We start from the raw sequence: 25,127 nt of genomic DNA on the forward strand, positions 1-25,127 counted from the left end.
ACTCTCTTACACTATTGAGTATGTAATATAACATTAAGTCTGGATTTGTAACCCCTAAAGTTTTGCTTTTTTTTTCTTTCTCAGGGTTTCTTTGGCTATTCAGGGTCTTTTGTGATTCCATACAAATTTTAGGATTGTTTGTTCTAGCTCTATGAAAATTGTTGGTGGTATTTAATAGGGATTATATTGAATGTAGATTGCTTTGGGTAGTATGGACATTTTAATAATATGTATTCTTCCAATCCATGGGCAGGAATGTTTTCCATTTCTTTGTGTCATCTTTAATTTCTTTCATCAGTGTGTCATAGTTTTCAGAGTACAGTGAATATTGAACCATTCATGCAACCCAGGAAAAAAATCCCATTTGGTCACGAGGAGAGGGAGAAGCAGGCTCCCCACCAAGCAGAGAACCTGATGAGGGGCTCAATCCCAGGACCCTAGGATCATGAACTGAGCCAAAGGCTCATGCTTAACCCACTTCCGAGCAGGTGCCCTGGAATGACTCTTTTAATGTACTATTGAATTTGATTTGTTGGTAGTTTGTTTAGAGTTTTTGCATCCATTTTCATCTGGAATATTGACTTATAGTTCTCTTTTTTAGTGGAGTGTTTATCTGGTGTTGGTATCAGGGTAATGCTGGCCTCATAGAATGAATGTGGAAGTTTCGGTTCCATTCCTATTTTTTGGAATAGTTGAGAAGAAAAGGTATTTCCTTTTCTTTAAAGGTTTGGTAGAATTCATCTGTGGCGTCCTCTTGTCCTAGACATTTGTTGGGTGATTTTTGATTACTGACTGAATTTCTTTGCTGGTTATTAGTCTCTTCATGTTTTTTTTTTCTTCCTGTTTGTTTTGGTAGTTTATGTGTTTCCAGGAATTTATCCATTTCTTCCAGGTTGTCCAATTTTTTGGCATAAATTTTTCATAATATTCTCATATAATTGTATTTCTGTGGTGTTGGTTGTTATTACTCCTCACTCTTTTGTGATTTTATTCATTTTTGCCCTTTCTCTTTTCTTCTTTGGTAAGTCTGGTTAGTTTTTTTTTTCCATTAATTTTTTCAAACAACCAGCTCCTGGTTTCATTAATCTATTCTGTTGTGGGGTTTTTTTGTTTCGTTTTGTTTTTTTATTTGTTTGTTTGTTTCTGTATCATTTATTTCAGCTCTATATTATTTCCTAGCTTCTTCGGGTTTAGGCTTTTTTTGTTTGTTTGTTTCTGTATCATTTACTTTGGCTCTATACTATTTCCTAGCTTCTTCTGGCTTAGGCTTCTTCTTCTTCTTCTTCTTTTTTTTTAGATATTTCTTTTTTCTAGCTCCTTTAGGTGTATTGTTAGGATGCTTATTTTGGATTTTTTTTTCTTTTTGATATAGGCCTGTATTGTTCTATACTTCCTGCTTATAACCACTTTTGCTGCATCCCACATGTTTTCAACTGTTATGTTTCATTTTCATTTGTTTCTGTTTATTTATTTTATTTCCTCTTTGATTTCCAGGTTGACCCACTCATTGTTTAGTAGCATGTTGTTTAACTTCCATGTGTTTGTGATCTTTCCAATTTTGTTTCTTGTGGTTGACGTCAAGTTTCATAATGTTGTGGTCTGAAGATATGCATTGTATGATCCAAATCTTTTTGTATTCTTCAAGGCCTGATTTGGATGCAATATATTCTGGAAAATGTCCCATGTACACTTGAAGGGAATGTGTACTCTGCTGCTTTAGGATGAAATGTTCTCAATGTATCTGTTAAGTCCACCAGGTCCAGTGTGTCATTCAAAGCCACTGTTTCTGTCCATTAGATGATCTGTCCTTTACTCTAAGTGGAGTGTTAAAGTCTCCTACTATTGTTATGTTATTGTAAATGAGTTCCTTTTACTTTGTTATCAATTGTTTTATATATTTAAATGTTCCCAAGTTATGGACATAAATATTTACAAGTGTTGGATAGTCTCTTTTATATTTATATAGAGAGTACCCTTCTTTATTTCTTGTTATTCTCTTCGGTTTACATTCTAGTTTGTCTGATATAAGTATTGTTAGTCTAGCTTTATTTTGATGTCCATTTGCAAAGATAACTGTTTATCTCCACATTTTCAATCTCCACTTGTCTTTCAGTCTAAAATGAGTCTCTTGTGGGCAGCATGCTGATGGGTCTTATTGTGGGTTTTTCCCCCATTCTGATACCCTATGCCTTTAGTTGGAGTATTTAATCTATTTACATTCAGAGTAATTATTGATATGTATTTAGTGCCATTTTTGTTACTTTTTTGTCATTATTTCTGGATATTTTCTCTGTTCCTGTCTAGTCTTTTCACTTTTGGTCTTTTCTTTCCACTCAGAGTCCCCTTTAATATTTCTTGCAGGGCTGGTTTAGTGGTCATAAACTCCTTTCATTTTTGTTTGTCTGAAAAACTTTCTCTATCCTTCTATTCTGACTATTCTTGCCTGCAGATTTCTCCAAATCAGCACACTGAATACATCATGCCACTGTATTCTTGCTTGCCAACTTTCTGTTGAGAGATCTACAGCTAACCTTATGTGTCTTCCTTTGTAAATTAGGGACTTCTGTCTTTTGCTTGTAGGATTTTATTCTTTGTTGCAAATTTTGCAAATTTAACTATGATATGTCTTGGTGATGGCCTACTTTTGTTGATTTGTTGATGAGATTTCTTCATGCCTCCTGGATTTGGATGATTATTTCCATCCCCATATTCGGGAAGTTTTCAGCTATTATTAAATAAATAAAATTTCTGTCCCTATTTCTCTCTCTTCTTCTTTTAAGACTCCTATAAATACCAGTGTTACTATGTTTGATGGAGTCACTGAGTTCCCTAAGTCCATTTTTGAGCTCCATAATTCTTTGTTCTTTTGTTCAGCTTCATTATGTTCCCTTATTTTATCCTATCACTTTTTGTTCCTATGCCTCTTCCTTCCTTGTGTTCATTGCATTCAGTCTGTTTCAAATATCATTTATTGTATTTTTCATTTCTGATTTTTTAAATTTCTTTTATCTCTGTGGTAAGGGTCTCCCTGAAGTCTTACATTCTTTTCTCAAACCCAGCAAGCAGCCCTATGATTGTTGCTTTAAATTCTATATCAGGCATAATACTTATACCTGTTTTGCTTAAATATCTGGCTGTGATCTTATTTTGTTGTTTCATTTGAAAAGAATTACTCTGTCTTGGCATTTTGTCTAAATCTGTCTTCTCTGTGTTAGAAGAGCCGGTTATATGTCCTGCTTTTGAGAGTAATGGCTTTATACAGAAAAAATCATATAGTCTCCAGGGTCTGGTGCTTCAGGGAGTGTCGCTGGTGTGTGCTACATACACTCTGCTGCTGTTTTGGCTGCTTTATCCTCTGGGCCAGTCAGCTGCAGAGTCTTTCCTTGCCTGCAGGGGCAGTGTTTGGTACTTGGGCAGAGCTGAACTTTCCTTAATACAAGCATTTATAGAAGAAATTTTAGTCTAATATCTTCTTTTGCTGCATCTCACAGGTTTGGAATATTATGTTTTCTTTTTCTTTGGTTTGGAGACATATTTTGATTTGCTGTTTTATTTCTTAATTGATTCATTACTTGTGCATTAGTGTGTTAATATTTACATAATAAATATTTAATAATTACATTATAGATTTTCCAGCTTGGTTTTATTTTTGATCATTAGTTCTGTGCCCTGTGGTTGGAATAGACTTGGTATAATTTCAGCCTTCTTAAATTTGTAATATTTGCTTTGTCTCTTTTTCTGTGATTTAACTAGGGGATTCTTCTATATTTGAAGAAAATGTATATCCTACTTTTCTTAAATGGAATGTTTTATATATATCTTTTAGAACTATCTATTGTGGGACACCTGGGTGGCTCAGTGGTTGAGCGTCTGCCTTTGGCTCAGGGCATGATCCTGGGGTCCTGGGATCGAGTCCTGCATCAGGCTCCTCACAGGGAGCCTGCTTCTCTCTCTGCCTGTGTCTCTGCCTCTCTTTCTGTGTATCTCATGAATAATAATAATTATTATTATTATTTATTTATTTATGATAGTCACAGAGAGTGAGAGAGAGAGAGAGAGAGAGAGAGAGAGAGAGAGGCAGAGACACAGGCAGAGGGAGAAGCAGGCTCCATGCACCAGGAGCCCGACGTGGGACTCCATCCCGGGTCTCCAGGATCGCGCCCTGGGCCAAAGGCAGGCGCCAAACCGCTGCGCCACCCAGGGATCCCAATAATTATTATTTTTAAAAAGAACCATCTATTGTAAAGTATGTGTCAAGTAAAATATGTTCTTATTGAGGAGTGTCTAGGTGGTTCAGTCAGTTAAGCATCTGCCTTCAACTCAGGTCATGATCCCAGGGTCCTAGGACTGAGCCTGCATCAGGCTCCTTGTGGTGCCCACTACTCCTTCTTTCTCTGCCTGCTGCTCCCGCTGCTTGTGCTCTCTCTCTCTCTCTGTCAAATAAATAAATAAAATCTTAAAAAATGTTCTTGTTGAGAAAAAAACTTCAACTTAGAGTACTTGTTTAAAAAACAAAGTATATCAGAATGGAAATGGGTTGAGGGTGAGTGAAATAGGTGAAGGGGATTAAAAGTACACTTATCATGATGAGTGTTGAGTAATGATGTACAGAATTGTTGAAGCACTATGTTGTATACCTGAAACTCAGATAACAATGTATATTAACTATCCTGGACTTAAAATTGCTATGCTTGGCTAAAAAGTAAAATAGAACAAAATAAAAATTATTGTACTAGAAGTTCTAGAAGGATTTCAGTATAAGGTTTTAAGTGTTAAACTGCTCTGCAATATAGATTATGCAAAGGTTAAGTTTTGCATACTTAATTTTATATTATATAAAAGAATTTGGTGAACAAGAACACCTTTGCTATTATTATTAAAGGTTTATAGACCTCTCTCTTTCATTCAACTCACATAAGCCAAGCTAATAAAGCCTTTCTTTCTCCAGAGAGTCTTCCCTAACATGTAGTGGAATGAAAAGAGTACTGGACTGAAAATTAATTTCAGGTCTGTCATTCATTAGTGTATGAAAAAGGAAAATATTTATACAATGGACAGAAAAAGCTTACTGTGTAAATTAACAATGGAAGGTATATCTGAAGAAAAGATTAGTTTATGAAAAGGTATTCAATTAAGTATTTATTATGCTAGGTATGTCAGTAAATGTAAAAATGAGTATGACATTTAAATGCTGAGTAGGAAGAATAGCAATGCAAACAAATACATGGCAAAGGAGAATGTTGTAAGCGCTCTAATAAAGTACATACAACATAGTAATGGTAACACAGTAGAGGAAGAGTAGAAGTTGCTTTTTTTATAGGAGGTAGGGAAGAGGTCATAAATAATTATCCCATAGGAGTTTCTACTGGTCAATTCTTCATTGGCCAAGGGTATATGTACTTGAAATTAGTAACACTTTGTTTACTTAAAATATAAAATTCAGATAGAACAATTTTCTAATTAATCAAGTATTATTGTGTTATATGGAGTGACACCATGAGATTTTCATTACTCTTGCCTCTTCTACTTTTGCTTTGTTTACCAGATACTTCTCGTATTCTCTGTTTTACAAAAGGGAAGCAGAAATTCCAATGTTCTCCAAGCCTGCAGTTTGGAGGTGAGGAGTTATCTGAAACTATTGTAGCAATAAAACACACACAACTATTACCTCTTACTACCACTACCATTTAACTGAATGGACAAAGTTTATGAACTCTGTACTGATAGGAGACAAATAGAATCATCTATATGTTTCTGGTGGTGGTATTCACCAATAGCAAAAGATTATTTAAAAGAGAAAAAAAGTAGCTTGTAATGAACTATAATTAAATAAAGCAACTGTCAAGAGATGATAGTACAGACTCCTGGGTGGCTCAGTTGGTTAGGCATCTGCCTTAGGCTCAGGTTATGATCCTGGCTCCTGAGATTGAGGCCTGAGACAGACTCCCTGCTTAATAGAGAGTCTGCTTTTCCCTCTCCCTTTGTCCCTCATTGCTCATGCTTTCTCTGTCTCTCAAATAAGTATTTTTTTTAAAGAGATGATAGTAAATGCCACAATTCTCACAACTAAGGGGTGCTAGCTTAAGGAATTATTGGAAACTGAAAAATAGTTTATCTTCATCACTAATTTAAAACAAAACAAAAATTAACATGTACAGGAGATAAGTTTTTTTTAGAGGTTTCCTATAGTTCCTTTGCTCAGCACTTGCCACCACTTGCAGAGGTTTCAGATAGAACTAAAGTCTCTTGACCCATAAAAACGGAATACATGAAAGACTGTGAAATATTTCAACAATAACTCCAAATATATTTTCCTATGTTTATTATTTATTATTCCAGAATATCACACTAAAAGAGGAGGTGAGAATAAAATAAAATTAAACTTTACTATGTATTATTATTTCTTAAGCACTATACAGATTTAAACATAAAAAAACAGGGAAAACTGAAATCTAAGCATAATTGTCATATGAATCTCCATTTCAGCATTACAGTCACCATTGCTAGTTATTTTTTAAAAGAAATGCAAGAGGATCATATGTATAGCTTTAAACATTGGATTTACTCTTTGGGAAAATACATTTTCTGACACACAAACTGATAAGAATATATATATATATATATATATATATATATATATATATATATATATATATTTCAATCATATATATAAAGTTTCAATCACTTTACAAAAAGAAATATGATAAATTACAAATAAACCAAGCTGTGAAGAAATGGAATTTTGGAGTTGGAAGGAATTTTGGATAATTTAGTTCCCAAATTTTATAGATGAGAAAACTGAGGCAGCTAGTTAGTGGATCAAAAACTACAGTACTCAGTACTCCTGGTTTCTGATCATGTGTGTTTTTTCTACTATACCACAAAGTAAACCTGTGTTATGGTTAAGCTCCAAACACAATCCCTTCTGTGTTTTTCTAATGATTAGAAGGTAATTACAGGTGATTTATTTACTCTATAATTAGGATATGAGATTTACTCCATAATATACGGATAAACTAGTATTCTTGACAGTTATGTTTTATTAGCATATTTTTAATTGATTATTTTTTATTTAAATTTAATTTAATGTCCTCCTTAGTGCCCATCACCCAGTTACCCCATCTACCTAACCACCTCCCCTTCCACAACCCTTTGTTTGTTTCCCAGAGTTAAATTTGTAATATTTGCTTTGTCTCTTTTTCTGTGATTTAACTAGGGGAGTTAAATCTAGTTAAATCTAGTTAAAACTAGGAGTCTCTCATGGTTCATCTCCCTGTCTAATTTTTCCCACTACGTCCCCTCCTTTCCCTTATAATCCCTTTCATTATTTTACTCATACATGGAATTATTAGCAGATATTAAACACAAGCAATTCCTTCTTCTTAAATGGTTTTCTAACTTCAAATAGCAGCTTAAAAGCTTCAGAGCCCTTATATGCCACATATTGACTACCTTTGGATTTTTGTTTTAAAATTCAAAATTTTTAAATTATAAATGTTAAGAGTTCATAGTCAAGGTTTTATCAATATTATTTTTTTTTCTAAAATAAATAAGGCCAGTTACACTGAAACTATACTGTCTACTATGGAAGCCACCAGCCATTGTGGCTATTAAGCCTTTTAAAATGTGGGTAGTCCGGGGATCCCTGGGTGGCTCAGCAGTTTAGCGCCTGCCTTTGGCCCAGGGCGCAATCCTGGAGTCCCGGGATCGAGTCCCACATCGGGCTCCCGGCATGGGGCCTGCTTCTCCCTCCTCCTGTGGCTCTGCCTTTCTCTCTCTCTATGTCTATCATAAATAAATAAATAAATCTTTAAAAAAAATAAATAAAATGTGTGTAGTCCAACTTGTGGTGAGTATAGCATAATTTATAAACTTACTGAATCACTATGCTATATACCTGAAACCAATGTAACATTGTGTGTCAACTACATGCAAAATAAAAATTAATGAAAAAAAATTTAAAGGTTTAAAAAAATTGTGTAGTCCAAATTTATATTGGCTCTAAATATAAACTGTAAACCAGATTCTGAAGATTTAGTATAAAAAAGGATATTAAAATATCTTCCTAATTTTTTATACTGGTTAGATATTGAAATGATATATTAAAGATATACCAGGTTAAATAAAACATATCATTAAAATAATTTCACCTGTTTCTTTTTTGTTTTATAATGTGGCTACCAGAAATTTTTAAATTACATATGTGGCTTGCATTATATCCCTATTGGACAGCCTTAAATTATCAATCAGAAATATCTAGGAGCTACTGAGAAAAAGTTTGTATCTTTTCAAAGAATAAATTAACATTATAAAAACTGCGGGCAGCCCGAGTGGCTCAGTGGCTCAGCGGTTTGGCGTCGCCTTCAAGCCAGGGCCAGATGCTGGAGGCCCGGGATCAAGTCCCACGTCGGGCTCCCTGCATGGAGCCTGCTTCTCCCTCTGCCTGTGTCTCTGCCTCTCTCTCTCTCTCTCTCTCTGTGTCTCTCATGAATGAATAAATAAATAAAATCTTAAAAACAACTGCATAATTACTAGTCAACGTGCAAAAGAAGAAATGATATGTAAAATTACACTAAATACATAAATCAGCTTTAGTTGTTAAATATATATTTTTCTCCAGTAGGCTTACATTTTTAGTTTTGGTTAATACTGAAAATGGTTTATACTACTTGAAAACATATAAACTGATATGACAGAAATATGGTCCTCAAGTGTGTCAGAAAAAAAATTCAGCCTTCACCTTGTTCAATCCACATATAAATGTGACTTGACTTAAAAACAAATACTGACATATAACACCATCAGAATCTGTAAATACAGAGTAAGCTGTAACTTAAAGATTTTAGCAATTTAATTTGAATTCAACAAAACCAAAGATATTTATGATTTATACCTTTGCTCCATCTGAAATATTGTCCCAATTTCCACCACTCAAAGAGAACTTGCCATTGCCTATATGTAGCAGTATTTCTTCAGGAGTATCATTGGGGCCATTAGCAAATGGAGTGTAGCTATTAATAAAATAGATTTTAATAGACATTAGAGCCTAACATACAAATTAAATCTAGTTGAAAGTGATGAGTATAAGACAACATGCAAATATTTACTAGAGTAAATTAAGAGTATCATTTAATATTTTCCTTCACTCTTCATATCAAATTTTATATTTCATTTAACTTAATCCTAATGAATTATTTAATAGTCTTGTTTACATCAATCTTTACTTTGATCAGTTAATCGATGTAAAATAAAGGTGGCATTTCATGTAAAGCTATAGGCTTAAAGTTGGACCAGAATAAAATAGGTAAATTTTTAATTCTCCCAGGCATAAGTTAGCAAACCAAATATACCTATGAAGAAATTGTCAAGTTTATATATTTAGAATGTATTTATTGATTAGTTAAAATGTATTCCTTAGCATTTTATCAGTATTATCCATGGGAACAGGTTAATAATATTTTAATTAATGTCTATAAACAATGGGTTAAATATTTATATCAATATAACTATAGTTGAAAACAGATTATATAGTTAAAGTTGCTTAAAATTAATTATAGAATAACAAGTTATCAGTTTTGTAACATTCTTTTTTTTTTTTTTTTAAAGATTTATTTATTTATTCATGATAGATCTAGAGAGAGAGGCAGAGACACAGGCAGAGGGAGAAGCAGGCTCCAAGCGGGGAGCCCGACGTGGGACTCGATCCCGAGACTCTAGGATCGCGCCCTGGGCCGAAGGCAGGCGCTAAACCGCTGAGCCACCCAGGGATCCCCAGTTTTGTAACATTCTAACAGAGGGAACTGAAAATGGTATTCAAATTTGGGAGTAGAAAGACTTATGGTTAAGAAGTATGAGGAAGATATCTTAATATGCTAATACCTTAATTCTCTCATGTAACAATTAAGTAGAGATAACACTAAACACATCTAAATACATCTACTACAGAAGTTCATTTTTTTGTTAGTTATAAAGTAAATATTTGAAAGCAGCAATCTAGAAAGGGTATCCCATGGTTTGAAAACAATAGGGCTAACTGCAGTTCATATGCAAACTTTACTCTTAGCTTTAGTACTTCCTGTGCTCTAGAACTAAATATTTGGCATAAGTATATAATATATCTAAAAGTAGTAAAATATGCTGATATATGTAATTACCACCAAGTCCATAAATAATTCAGAATCACATTATTCATAACAGGGATGCCTGGGTGGTTCAACGGTTCAGTGTCTCTCTTTGGTTCAGGGTGTGATCCCAGGGTTTCAGGATCAAGTCCTGCATTGTGCTCTCTATGAGGAACCTGCTTCTCCCTCTGCCTATATCTCTGCCTCTCTCTCTCTCTCTGTCTCTCATGAATAAATAAATAAAATCTTTGAAAAAGAAACAATATTCATAACATATTTATAATGTTCCTATTATGTCAAGTATATTTAAATTACACTAAATGCCTTCTTTAAAAAGTCAGACTTAAGTATATAAGTATATTATAATTCTTCAAATTCTATTCTTTATAATAGACTGCTAAACCTTTTTCTAGAGCCATAAATCTTTATTCCTAAATAAATGTGCTACTCATTATTAAAACAGCACTTATATTATTTGTAAATTACCAACATTAACATAATCCAATTATTACATTTTTTAGTATTTATCTTTTTTCTGGAAGGCTGCTGTGTATGTTTCCATAGTTTAGTATTCTGTTACTATTTATATTTTTTGTAAAGCTCAGTCTTACTTAATCTCTATCACCAGGAGAGCCAGAATTCAAATACTTAATGCATGGAATATAAAATACCAAAATAAAAATATATGCTTTATTTTTAAATGTTTTATTTCGAATTGAAAATTCTTTTAATTATAAATCTGAATAGTGCCTCATCAAACACCTTACTTTGTTTTCACTTTCTATAAATAAATAATAGCTAATATTTTAAAATGTTGGTAGCATTTTACTCAAGGCTATTTTTACCTGTCCATTTCTTTCCAGATAAAAGTAGATAGATGAAATTCAAATTATGATGTATATTATTTTAAATATATAAGCTTCTTACCCAGCCAGCATTGTATAAAAAATGACACCCAGGCTCCAAATATCACAAGCAGCATCATAGCCCTGTTGCATGAGAACCTGAGAAAGAAATATTCATTATCTGATATTATTCAGTAGAAACTCAGTTTTCTCAACCAAAAGATAGTTGTTGTATTTCCAATAATCTCACAAATATTAACAATGTAAAAGCTTAGATCATTTAACTCTTTTCAATAATAGATTACTGTAATGTTAAAGGCAAAGTCTTTTGCAATTAGCAAGCACTGAATAAATGGCTATTAATAGGGTGACTGAGTCAGATGGGTCATTAAAAAAAAAAACAACTTTGAAGATTGAAGATATGATCTCTGACTCCAATGAGTTTTCACTCCTTCTCTTAGAAAAACCAAACACACACATCAAAATTTAAGATTAATATTGTACTACACAGAATACTGTCTTTTCATCTTGATGCTGACTCTATAAGGTAGGTATTATTTCTAATTTTGAAGATGAGGAAGCTAAGGTAAATGTAAGTTATCCAATATCACAAAATTAGTAAGTAGTATAGTAGGTATTCTTACTCTAGAGCTTGTGCTTTTAATATCTATGATAACTACTTCCTTAACATGCAAAAGATTGTAAGACAATATATACTTTAATGAAAGCAAGATGAACTTATATTTTACATCCAAGCCTTATATGTTTTGGAAAGAGTAGTATATTTCTGGATGACAAAAACCTATTTGATACATTCTGAAGGTTTCATTAATTTTTCATGTAGTAATTGATGTGGCTGTTTCATGTCTTGGAGCTAGTGATGATAATATCAAATAATATGTTTATCACATATTCATGTGAGTTTCCTCATGAAATTAATAGAGTTTGTTGAAAAATAAATTGCAAGAACAAATACTGTATAAATGTCTATACTACTTAAAGCAATCTACACACTTAATGCAATCTCTTAATGCAATCAAGCAAAACACCACCAGCATTTTTCATAAAGCTAGAACAAACCATCCTAAAATTTGTATAGAATCCTAAAAGATCCCAAATAGCCAAAGCCATCATAAAAATAAAAGCAAAGCTGGAGGCATCATAGTTCCAGACATCAAGTGATATTACAAGGCTGTAGTGATGAATATGGTACTGGCAAAAACAAGACACAAAGTTCAATAGAACAGAATAGAAAACCCAGAAATGAACCCACAACTATATGGTCAATTAATCTCTGACAAAGCAGGAAAGAATATTCAATGAAAAAAGAGTGTCTTTAACAAATTGTGTTGGGATAACAGGACAGTAACATTCAAGAGAATGAAACTGGATCACTTTCTAATACTATACACAATGATACACAAAATGGATTAAAGACCAAAAAATGGATTAAAGATTTAAATGTGAGACAGGAAACCATAAAAATCCTAAAAGACAACTGAGGCAGTAACCTCTTTGATACTGGCCAAAACAACTTCTCTCTAGATATGTCTCCTGAAGCAAGGGAAACAAAAGCAAAAATAAACTGTAGGGACTACATTAAAAAGCCCAAAAACAAACAAAAACCAAAACAAAACCAAAACTTCTGCACAGCAAAGGAAACAATCAACAAAACTAAAAGGCAACCTATGGAATGGGAGAAGATATTCACAAATGACCTATCAGATAAGGGGGTCCCATCCAAAATATATAAAGAACTGAAGAATCTCAACACCCCAAAACCAAAAAATCCAGTTAAGAAATAGGCAGAAAACATGAATAGATATTTTTCTTTTTTTAAAAAAAAATTTTAATTTATGATAGTCACACACACACACACAGAGAGAGAGAGAGAGAGAGAGAGAGAGAGAGAGGCAGAGACATAGGCAGAGGGAGAAGCAGGCTCCATGCACCGGGAGCCCGACGTGGGATTCGATCCCGGGTCTCCAGGATCGCGCCCTGGGCCAAAGGCAGGCGCTAAACCGCTGTGCCACCCAGGGATCCTGATATTTTTCTAAAGAAGACATACAGATGGATAACAGATGCATGAGAAGATGCTCAGCATCACTGATCATCAAGAAAATATATATAAAAACTGCAATATCACCTCATACCTGTCAGAATGGCTAAAATCAACAACACAGAAAATAACAGGTGTTGATGTAGATGTGGAGAAAGGGGAGTCCTCCTGCACTGTTGGTGGGAGTGCAACTGCACTGTTGGTGGGAATGCAACCGAGTGCAGCCACTCTGGAAACAGTATGGAGTTCCTCAGAAAGTTAAAAATAGAACTACACTATGATCCAGTAGTTGCACTGGGTATTTACACAAAGAATACAAAAATACTAATTCAAAGGAATACATGCATCCTGATCTTTACAGTAGCATTATCAACAGCCAAATTATGGAAACATTCCATGTTCTCATCAACTGATGAATGGATAAAGAAGTTATGGTATATAGACACAATGGAATATTACTCAGCTATAAAAAGAATGAAATCTTGCCATTTGCAATGACATGGCTAGAACTGGAGAGTATTATGTTAAGCAAAATAAGTCAGTCCGAGAAAGATGAATAACATGTGATTTCACTCATATGTGGAATTTAAGAAACAAAACAAAGGAGCAAAATGTGAAAAAGGAGATAAAGAGGCACAATAAGCAACAGACTCAAGTATAGAGAATAAACTGATGGTTACTAGAGGGGAGATGAGTGGCAGAATGGGTTAAATAGTTGATGGGGATTAAGGAGTGTACTTTTTTTTAATAATAAATTTATTTTCTATTGGTGTTCAATTTGCCAACATACAGAATAACACCCAGTGCTCATCCCGTCAAGTGCCTCCCACAGTGCCTGTCACCCATTCACCCCCACCCCCCGCCCTCCTCCCCTTCCACCACCCCTAGTTCGTTTCCCAGAGTTAGGAGTCTTTATGTTCTATCTCCCTCTCTGATATTTCCTACCCATTTCTTCTCCCTTCCCTTCTATTCCCTTTCACTATTATTTATATTCTAAGGAGTGTACTTTTGATGAGCACTGGGTGCTCAAAGTATTCTGAAAATACAAAAGTTATATGGATATACTGAATCACTATATTGTACACCTGAAATTAATATTACACTGTATGTTAAATAACTGGAATTTATTTATTTTTTAAATAACTGGAATTTAAATAAAAACTTAAAACTTAAAAATAAACCCACTGCTAAAATTTTTAGGCATAAAAAGAATGAAAATATTATAATACATTAACAGTAGGAATTACATAACAAGCAGCATGGACATTTCATTTATAAAAGGCTAAAAATACTAATGTTTGGCTTTAACAATTACTAGACGTGAATAACGAGTACCTACTTGACATAAAATTCAAGATATAATTTTCCTAGTTGAAGTGTACTATAAGAACAAACGAGTACAAACCTGAAAAGCTAATATCAAAATACTTATATAACTGGTTTATGTAAATAACAGTAGGGACCACAAAGGCTCTAATAAAAAATGAGGTATAGCTCAACAATTCACATCAAACAAATTCCACCCAATTTATTTTAGGTTTCTTTAAGTCAGGATCATTTTTAGACTTCAGGAGACAAAAAATATTAGTAGATAAATATCATGTGTTTGCTTTTATAAAGAATAAAGTATTTCTGGAGATATATTAATTTTTGCAACACAGGTATAAGAAAAGGACATCCATGAAGTAAACCTTAGGAGGTTGATCAAATTGATGCATATCAAAAAGTGAACAAATATTTCTTCCTTACTAATAAACAAAAATTGTATTAATTAGAATATCTCTTAGCAGGGAGCCTGATTGGCTCAGTTAGTTGAGCATCCGACTCTTGGTTTCAGCTCAGGTCATGATCTCAGGGTCATGGGATTGAGCCCCACATTGGGCTTCCACTCAGTGTAGAGTCTGCTTGTCCGTCTCCCTCTACCCCTCCCTGTCCTCCTGTCAAATACATAAAATCTTTTTAAAAAAGAATATCTCTTAGCAAATAAGGACGCTATTTACTGTGATGAAATAGTGAATTTACACCCCCATAAGTGCTATTACTTATTCAAGTATCTGCATGGATACTAGAATCTTTGTGATTCTAATTTAAAAGATAATGCGTTCCATATACTTTATCACAATTTTTGAAAAGGTTTGAAACTTTAGAAACAAATCTTACCCAGAACTTCTGTATTTCATTCATAAAAATTACAGATATTAATTTATTGCTAGCAGAGGCTTTAGCACTGCTAATAAAACCTTTTAGAGTATTCTGAAATCAGAGATCCCTGGGTGGCTCAGTGGTTTAGTGCCTGCCTTCAGCCCAGGGCTTGATCCTGGAGTCCCGGGATCAAGTCCCATGTCGGGCTCTCTGCATGGAGCCTACTTCTCCCTCTGCCTGTGTCCTTGCCTCTCTCTCTCTATCTTTCTTTCTCTCATGAATAAATAAATAATTAAAAAAACACCAAAGTATTCTGAAAAATACAAATACTACCCAAACATATTTGAAGCACTAGTTATGGAGAAGTGGTCTCCAGGTACCCACTTGAAAACCTTCACAGCTAAAGGGAGAAGGGTTAAAATGGTAGGATAGTAAGGGGATCCCATGCTTGCCTCATCTCATTAAAAGAGCTAGATAAATCTCAAATTGATTATTTTGAACATCCTAGGAATCAATGAGAGGACTGACAGAACAAATTGCACAACTACAGGGAGAAAAGAGGCCATGTCATGGATGCTGGGAAATACAGAGACGTGATTTGGGGAAGAAAAGAATCACGGGAGCTGCAGAATGGAGGGAGCCCTGGTGATAGAGAAGAGAGAGAAAGAAAGAAAGAAAGAAAGAGTGAGGAATGCACAGGGGATTGTACAAGAAGAACACTTCCTGAAAACCACTGACTGGGAAAACAAGAGGAGCTGAGATTGTACAGGGAGAGACAGTTACCCTTTATGGAGTGCATTTGGAAGAAATGGCACTGCCCTTCAGGGGTAAAAGAGTTGGCAGGTGCCATTGCACTGCCTTGCTCATTAGCATAAGAGCCAAGACACCTGCTGAGGTCAGCTAACCTAGACACCAGCATTTGCTGTTTTGTAAATTCTAAGCCCCTGTATACTTGTATGACTGCCCTTCTGAGACAATCCAGCACCAGACACTCTTCTGAGGATCAGTGTGGTTCAAGGCCATGCTGGGTTCCTATCATTGGAGTCTTGAAAACCAGCTGGTATGTGGATAAAACACAGGAGCACTGTACCACCAGGTGGGCAGACAGGTCAGAGAAAGAGGGAAAGCAGGGATATGAGGGATGCCTAGGACACACAAGGAGAGACTGTTAATTCTTCTGTGAGGGTGAACTGAACAGCTATGGGTGAAAACATCCCTCTTCAGAGGACAAGAGTACTAACTGATATCATCTCCCTCCCAACCATCAGCATAGTTGGGATTCAGTGAGCAGCATAGCAATCACAGTAGATGCATGAACTAATTACACTGAGCCCTGTCTTCCATGTGCTCTACAGGTGCTTTTTCACAAGAGCAAGTATTCCTGAGAACCAAAGTAGGAGTAGGCCCCTACCCTAGAAGATCAATACAACACCCCCTCCCAAGTACATACCAAACTGACTGACCATAAAGTATTGCAAACCTTCAGATCTAGTGGAAATGGGATCTGTCCTCTTTAAACATGCAAAATAAAGCATACTTACTTAAAACTCACCACACCTTGGACAAGTTCTAAACACTCTCCATGGAAGGTAAGGTGAAACTATGCAGAGGACAGACCTGGAGAAAAGAATAGCCAAAACAATAGCAGAGTACACACAGCATAAACCAGAAATGCTTCCTGAAGCACCAGGCCCTGAACAGTATAGGATCTCTTCTTAATATAGCCATTACTCTCAGGAGCAGGAAAAATAATAGGCTTTCCTAAGACACAGAAGACAAAATGCCAAGATGGAGGAATTCATGTGAAAATAAAGAATAAGAAAAGGTCATAGCCAAGGAACTAATTGGCGGATATATTAGTAATATGTCTGAGCCATATTTTAAAACAAGAATCACAAAGAAACTCGGTGGGCTTGAGAGGAGCATAGAAGACATCAGGCAGTCCATTACTACAGAGATAAAAGACCTAAAATCTAGCCCAACCAATATAATAAATACTGTATAACTGAGATGTGAAACGACTAGATATAAAGACCACAAGCAGGAAATAAGGATGAAGAGAGAAAATTGTGGAAAATACTGAAGTTGAAAAGAAGAAGGAAAGAAAAATATTGTATCAGAAATACAGACTTAGGGAACTCAGCAACTATATGAAGCATAATAACATTCATACCATAGGCATCCCAGAAGAAGAAGAAGAGAGGGTAAAAAGGGAAAGAAGATTTATTTGAGGAAATCATAGCTGAAAACTTCCTTAATCTGGGGAAGGAAACAGACATCCAAATCCAGGAATTAAGAGAATACTCATCAAGATCAACAAAATAAAAAAGCCAACATCAAGATATATCATAGTTAAATTTGCAAAATATAGGGATAAAGGTAAATACTAAAAGGAGCAAGGGAAAAAAAAAAGGAGCAAGGCAAAAGAGGTCCCTAAATTACAAAGAAAGCAAAATGAGGTTAGCAACAGATCTTGCCACAGAAATGGGGCATGATATCTACAATGTGTTGAATGGGAAAACTATGCATCCAAGAATACTTTATGGGGGCAAGATGGCGGAAGAGTAGGGCCCCCAAGTCACCTGTCCCCACCAAAGTACCTAAATAACTTTCAAATCATCCTGAAAACCTACGAATTCGGTCTGGGAATTAAAGAGAGAACAGCTGGAATGCTACAGTGAGGAGAATTCACGCTTCTATCAAGGTAGGAAGACGGAAAAAAAAAGAAATAAAAAAGCATCCAAAGGGGAGGAGCCCCTGCGAGGAGCCGAGCTAAGGCCCTGCAGCCAGTGCCCCTAGGACAGGAAAGCCCAGTCCCAGAGAAGCAGGAGCTTTACAAATCTTCCTGGACAGAAAAGCACACGCAAGGAGGTCGGGCAGGATCCCAGAAGGGGCAGGGATGCCCTCAGACTCCCAGGGGAACTAATAGAGGAACTGGGCCCCGGGGGAGAGCGCACCACACACCGTGGGCTGAGCTCCCTAAAGGGCTGCAGAGTGCCCAGCCGGGCCTCGAGAGCAGCTCAGGCCGCGGCTCAGGCAGGGGCTCCGTGTGGAGGGGGCTATGCGGCCCAGGAGCGCATTCCAGCGGTGCAGGCCCTGGAGCCAAGGGCGATGGGGGACACAGCCCAAGATCTGGTGCTCCCCCCGGGAAAGGCGGAAGCTGAGAGGACACAGGGCAGCAAGGGCGCTTCTACCACTGGGCAGCCCCAAGCTGTGCAGATCCATGCCCCCACGCCCCAGAGCATCCAGGCCCCTGCAGACTGGGAGCTGTGGTAGTTACTGTGGGAGCTGACTCCAGAGCTGGAGAGCTAGCCACCACCACTGTTGTTCCCCTTCCTAATGTCACCTTGTACTTGGGAATGAGCAGGGGCCTGAAAAAATAAACAGCTCCCACTGAGCTATGCACATGGCAGCGGAGGGGCAGCTCCCCCAGGTGCACACACCTGAGAATCAGCATAGCAGGCCGCTCCCCCAGAAGACCAACTGGAAGGACAGGGGAAAAGCAAGTTATTGACCAAGCAATGCTACAAAGTTCCAGGGGAAGTCGAGGGATTTACAGTATATAAAATGAGAGGATACTCCCCCCTTGTTTTTTGTTTTCTGTTTCCTTCCCCGCCCCTTTTTATCCTCTTTTTTTTCTCTTTATTCCGGTACAACTTGTTTTTGGCCACTCTGCACTGAGCAAAATGACTAGAAGGAAAAACTCACCATAAAAGAAAGAATCAGAAACAGTACTCTCTCCCGCAAAATTACAAAATTTGGATTACACTTCAATGTCAGAAAACCAATGCAGAACAATTATAAACCTACTGGTGGCTCTAGAAAAAAGCATAAAGGATTCAAGAGACTTCATGACTGCAGAATTTAGATCTAATCAGGCAGAAATTAAAAATGAATTAAATAAGATGCAAGAGAAACTGGAGGACCTAACGATGAGGGTTAACGAGGTAGAAGAACGAACGAGTGACACAGAAGACAAGTTGATGGCAAGGAAGGAAGCTGGAGAAAAAAGAGAAAAACAATTAAAACATCATGAGAATAGGTTAAGGGAAATGAATGACAGCCTCAGAAGGAAAAAATCTATGTTTAATTGGGGTTCCGAAGGACACTGAAAGAGACAGAAGTCCAGAAAGTATAGTAAAACAAATGATAGCTGAGAACTTCTCCAACTTGGGAGGGAAACAGGCATTCAGATTCAGGAGACAGAGAGATCCCCCCTAAAATCAATAAAAACCTCTCAACATGTCAATATTTCATAGTGAAACTTGCAAATTCCAAAGATAAAGAGAAGATCCTTAAAGCAGTAAGAGACATGAAATCCCTAAGCTTTATGGGGAGAAGTACTAGGTTAACAGCAGACCTCTCCATGGAGACCTGGCAGGCCAAAAAGTGCTGGCAGGATATATTCAGGGTCCTAAATGAGATGAACTTGCAGCCAAGAATACTTTATACAGCAAGGCTCTCATTCAGAATACCAGGAGAGATTAAGAGCTTCCAAGATAGGCAGAAACTGAAAAAATAAGTGACCACCAAACGAGCTCTGCAAGAAATATTAAGTGGGGGGAGTCTGTAAAAGAAAGAGGAAGTCCAAGAAAACAATCCACAAAAACGGGGACTGAATGGGTATCATGATGACACTAAATTCATATCTTTCAAGAGTAACTCTGAATGTGAATGGGCTTAATGACCACATCAAAAGGCACAGGGTTTCAGACTGGATAAAAAAGCAAGACCCATCTATTTGCTGTCTACAAGAGACTCATTTTAGATGTAAGGACACTTACAGCCTGAAAAAAAAAGGTTGGGGAACCATTTACCAATCAAATGGCCCTCAAAACAAAGCAGGGGTAGCCATTCTTATATCAGATAAACTAAAGTTTATCCCAAAGACTGTAGTAAGAGATGAAGAGGGACAGAATATCATACTTCAAGGATCTATCCAACAAGAGGACCTAACAATCATCAATATTTATGCCTCTATTGTGCGAGCTGCCAAGTAAATAAATCAAGTAATAACCAAAGTTAAAACACATTAGATAAAAATACACTTATACTGAGAGACTTGAACACAGCATTTTCTATAGACGACAGATCTTCTAAGCAAAACATCGGCAAAGAAACCAGAGCTTTAAATGATACACTGGACCTGATGGATTTCACAGACATTTACAGAACTCTACATCCCAATGCAACTGAATACACATTCTTCTCAAGTGCACATGGAACTTTCTCCAGAATAGACCACATAATGGGTCACAAAGCAGGTCTTAACCAACACCAAAAGGTTGGGATCGTCCCCTGCATATTTTCAGAATGTAATGCTTTGAAACAAGAACTCTATCACAAGAAGAAGTTTGGAAGGATTTCAAACACATCCTGCTAAAAGGTGAAAGGGTCAACCAGGAAATTAGGAAAGAATTAAAAAAATTCATGGAAACTAATGAGAATGAAGATACAACCATTCAAAATCCTTGGGATACAGCAAAAGCAGTCCTGAGGGGGAAATACATCGCAATACAAGCATCCATTCAAAAACTGGAAAGAACTCAAATACAAAAGATAAAACTTGCACCTAAAGGAGCTGGAGAAAAAACAGGAAATAGATTCTAAAACCAGTAGAAGAAGAAAGTCAATAAAGATTCCAGCAGAACTCAATGAAATAGAGACCAGAAGAACTGTGGAACAGATTAACAAAACCAAGAGTTGGTTCTTTGAAAGAATTAATATGATAGATAAACCATTAGCCAGCCTTATTAAAAAGAAGAGAGAAAAGACTCAAATTAATAAAATCATGAATAAGAAAGGAGAGATCACCAGCAATAACAAGGAAAAAGAAAATATTTTAAAAACTTATTAGAAGCAGCTACATACCAATAAATTAGGCAATCTAGAAGAAATGAACACATTTCTGGAAAGCCACAAACTACCAAAACTGGAACAGGAAGAAATAGAAAACTTGAAGAGGCCGATAACCAGGGAAGAAATTGAAGCAGTCATTCAAAACCTCCCAAGACACAAAAGTCCAGGGCCAGATGGCTTACCAGGGGAATTCTATCAAAGGTTTAAAGAAGAAACCATATTCTACTAAAGCTGTTCGGAAAGATAGGAAGAGATGGAGTCCTTCCAAACTCATTCTATGAGGCCAGCATCACACTAATTCCAAAACCAGACATAGCCCCATAGCCCCACCAAAAAGGAGAATTATAGAACAATATCCCTGATTAACACAGATGCAAACATTCTCAATAAGATACTGGCCTATGGGATCCAACAATTCAGTATGAAGATGGTTCACCATGACCAAGTGGGATTTATCCCCGGGATGCAAGACTGGTTCAACACTCGTAAAGCAATCTATGTGATTGATCATATCAGCAAGAGAAAAACAAGAGCCATATGATCCTCTCAATAGATGCAGAGAAAGCATTTGACAAAATACAGCATCCATTCCTGATCAACAGTCTTCAGAGTGTAGGGATAGAAGGAACATTCCTCAGCATCTTCAAAGCCATCTACGAAAAGACCACAGGAAATATCATTCTCATTGGGGAAACACTGGGAGCCTTTCCCTTAAGATCAGGAACAAGACATGGATATCCACTCTCACTACTGCTATTCAACATAGTACTAGAAGTGCTCACCTCAGCAATCAGGCAAGAAAAAGAAATAAAAAGCATTCAAATTGGAAAAGAAGTCAAACTCTCCCTCTTTGCAGATGACATGATACTGTTCATAGAGAACCCAAAAGACTCCACCCCAAGATTGCTAGAACTCATACAGCAATTTGGCAGTGTGGCAAGATACAAAATAAATGCCCAGAATTCAGTGGCATTTCTATACACTAACAATGAGCCTGAAGAAAGAGAAATTAAGGAGTCAATCCCATTTACAATTGCACCCAAAAGCATAAGATACCTAGGAACAAACCTAACCAAAGAGGTAAAGGATCTATACCCTAAAAACTACAGAACACTTCTGAAAGAAATCGAGGAAGACACAAATAGATGGAAAAGTATTCCATGCTCATGAATTGGAAGAAGTAATATCATGAAATTGTCAATGCTACCCAGGGCAATTTACATATTTAATGCAATCCCTATCAAAATACCATGGACTTTCTTCAGATAGTTGGAACAAATTATTTTAAGATTTGTGTGGAATCAGAAAAGACCCTGAATAGCCAGGGGAATTTTAAAAAAGAAAACCATATCTGGGGGCATCACAATGCCAGATTTCTGGTTGTACTACAAAGCTATGGTCATTAAGACAGTGTGGTACTGGCACAAAAACAGACACATATGTCAATGGAACAGAATAGAGAATCCAGATTGGACCCTCAACTTTATGGTCAACTAATATTCCACAAAGCAGGAAAGACTATCCAATGGAAAAAGGATAGTCTCTTCAATAAATGGTGCTGGGAAAATTGGACAGCCACATGCAGAAGAATGAAACTAGACCATTCTCTTATACCATACACAATGATAAACTCAAAATGGATGAAAGATCTAAATGTGAGACAAGATTCCATCAAAATCCTAGAGAAGAACACGGGCAACACCCTTTTTGAACTTGGCCACAGCAATGTCTTGCAAGATACATCCATGAAGGCTAGAGAAACAAAAGCAAAAATGAATTACTGGGACTTCATCAAGATCAAAACCTTCTGTACAGCGAAAGAAACAGTCAACAAAACTAAAAGTCAACCTACAGAATGGGAGAAGATATTTGCAAATGACCTATCCAATAAAGGGCTAGTATCCAAGATCTATAAAGGACTTACTAAACTCAGCAGCAAAAAACAAACAATCCAATCATGAAATGGGCCAAAGACACGATCAGAAATTTTACGTTGGAAGACACAGACATGGACAATACGCACACGAGAAAATGCTCTGCATCACTGGCCATCAGGGAAATACAAATCAAAACTACAATGAGATACCACCTCACACCAGTGAGAATGGGGAAAATTAACAAGACAAGAATCAAAAAATGTTGGAGAGGATGTGGAGAATGGGGAACCCTCTTTCACTTTCAGTGGGAATGTGAACTGGTGCTGTCACTCTGGAAAAGTGTGTGGAGGTTCCTGAAAGAGTTAAAAATAGATCTGCCCTATGACCCAGCAATTGCAGTGCTGGGATTTACGCCAAAGATACAGATGCAGTGAAACGCCGGGACACCTGCACCCCGATGTTTATAGCAGCAATGTCCACAATAGCCAAACTGTGGAAGGAGCCTTGGTCCATCGAGAGATGAATGGATAAAGAAGATGTGGTCTATGTATACAATGGAATATTACTCAGCCATTAGTAACAATAAATATCCACAATTTGCCTCGACTTTGAGGGACCTGGATGGTATTGATGCTGAGTAAAATAAGTCAATTGGAAAAGGAGAAACATTATATGGTCTCATTCATTTGGGGAATATAAAAATTAGTGAAAGGGCATAAATGGAAAGGAGAGTAAATGAGTGAAAATATCAGTGAGGGTGACAAAACATGAGAGACACCTAACTCTGGGAAATGAACAAGGGGTAGTGGAAGGGGAGGTGGGCGTGGGATTGGGTGACTGGGTGATGGGCAGTGAGTGAGTCACTTGGCAGGATGAGTCCTGGGTGTTATGCTATATGTTGGCAAATTGAACTCCAATGATAAAAAAATTTTAAAAGGCCCATATTTGACTCATCACGGTAATAAAAAATCCTTAAAAATGTAGAATAATGTGTATGTCCCATCTCTACATGCAGATGTTCCACCAGCTGCTGACATTTTCCCCGTTCTTTTCAAAGGGAAGCCTGAACTGATTCACTAACAGATGGATTGAAGAGACAATGAAAATTTTTAAAAGTTTTCCTTCCTGGCAAACCAGGGAGAGAGAGTGTGTATATATGTGTTTTGGAGAAAAAAAAAAACATCACAACCACACACAAAAAGGTTTTTGCAATTAATGAAGCTTCTTTGTGAAAACTTGCTTCAAATTCTATAGTCTAAACAAAGACTGGATGACTATAATGAAAAAATCTTACAGGGAATGATAGAAACTGCTGAGACTCTGGAACGTGTCCCTCAGTTTAAAATATCCATTTCCCTTTTTTAAAATATTTGTGTATGTGGAAAAACTAATTTGAACTAATTAATGTGAGTACAAGGATACCTAATGCTAATGAATGAGATTTTTGGATAATTTTTAAATGGATGTGCAAAATGAAATGCTTTCAAACTTCTCCTCTTCAGCAAAGGATCAGTGAACAGGAAAGAACTCAGTTTTCAAGATCAAATCCAAAATGGGTCAAGTGAAATTTTGGAAAAGAAAGACTTTCTGTATGATAATATATCATGGAATTCCTTTCTCTGTCCTTTTCGAATGCATATAAATATTTTTAATGGCTAAATAAACCTCTAGACAGTCTCAAAACTCTGGAATACTTCCACAAGGAGGTGAGATCCTTCTCTTTGAAATGTAATCACCAAGGAAAGTAATGCTGTATCTCCTGATTTCCGGGGAGGAGATGGGCATAATTTCAGCTGCCACTTGACTCCAAATTGCAAAATCTACTTTATTTATTGAATGGATTGTGTCCATATAGTTATATAAAAGAGTGAGATTTCTTTTTGGTCTCTTGAACAAATTGCTTATCCATGAATGTGTCATTTTGGTTTAATGCTTATTCAATAATAAAATTGTTTATCTTTTAAAAAATAAAAAATAAAATTTATTTTAGAGTGAGAGAGAAATGGGCAAGGCAGAAGAGAGGGAGAGAGTCTTAAGCAGACTCCGTGTTGAGCAGGATCCTGACATGGGGCTCTATGCCACAACCCTGAGATCATGACCCCAGCTAAAGCCGAGAGTTGATCACCCAACCGACTATGCCAACCAAGTGCCCCCAATTCAGTTTTTGTCAAATATACTTTCACTGCTGTGGGGATTGCTACTGTCAAAGCTCCCACCCCCAGTA

General features: G+C 36.5%; 1 protein-coding gene across 4 annotated transcripts in view; it reads right to left on the reverse strand.

The window, feature by feature from the left end:
- The window catches only part of RPS6KA6 (ribosomal protein S6 kinase A6), a 195,533-nt gene that overhangs the window by 11,266 nt on the left and 159,140 nt on the right, over positions 1-25,127 (reverse strand). For all 4 annotated transcript variants that reach the window (XM_038587788.1, XM_038587789.1, XM_038587790.1 and 1 more), the window contains 2 exons: positions 11,049-11,125; positions 8,894-9,011 (listed from right to left, as the gene is read on the reverse strand). In XM_038587788.1, the coding sequence (XP_038443716.1) occupies positions 8,894-9,011; positions 11,049-11,125 (195 nt within the window). The remainder of the gene's footprint in view (positions 1-8,893; positions 9,012-11,048; positions 11,126-25,127) is intronic.

This window comes from Canis lupus, chromosome X, assembly GCF_011100685.1.
Source record: "Canis lupus familiaris isolate Mischka breed German Shepherd chromosome X, alternate assembly UU_Cfam_GSD_1.0, whole genome shotgun sequence".
Lineage (NCBI taxonomy): Eukaryota > Metazoa > Chordata > Mammalia > Carnivora > Canidae > Canis > Canis lupus.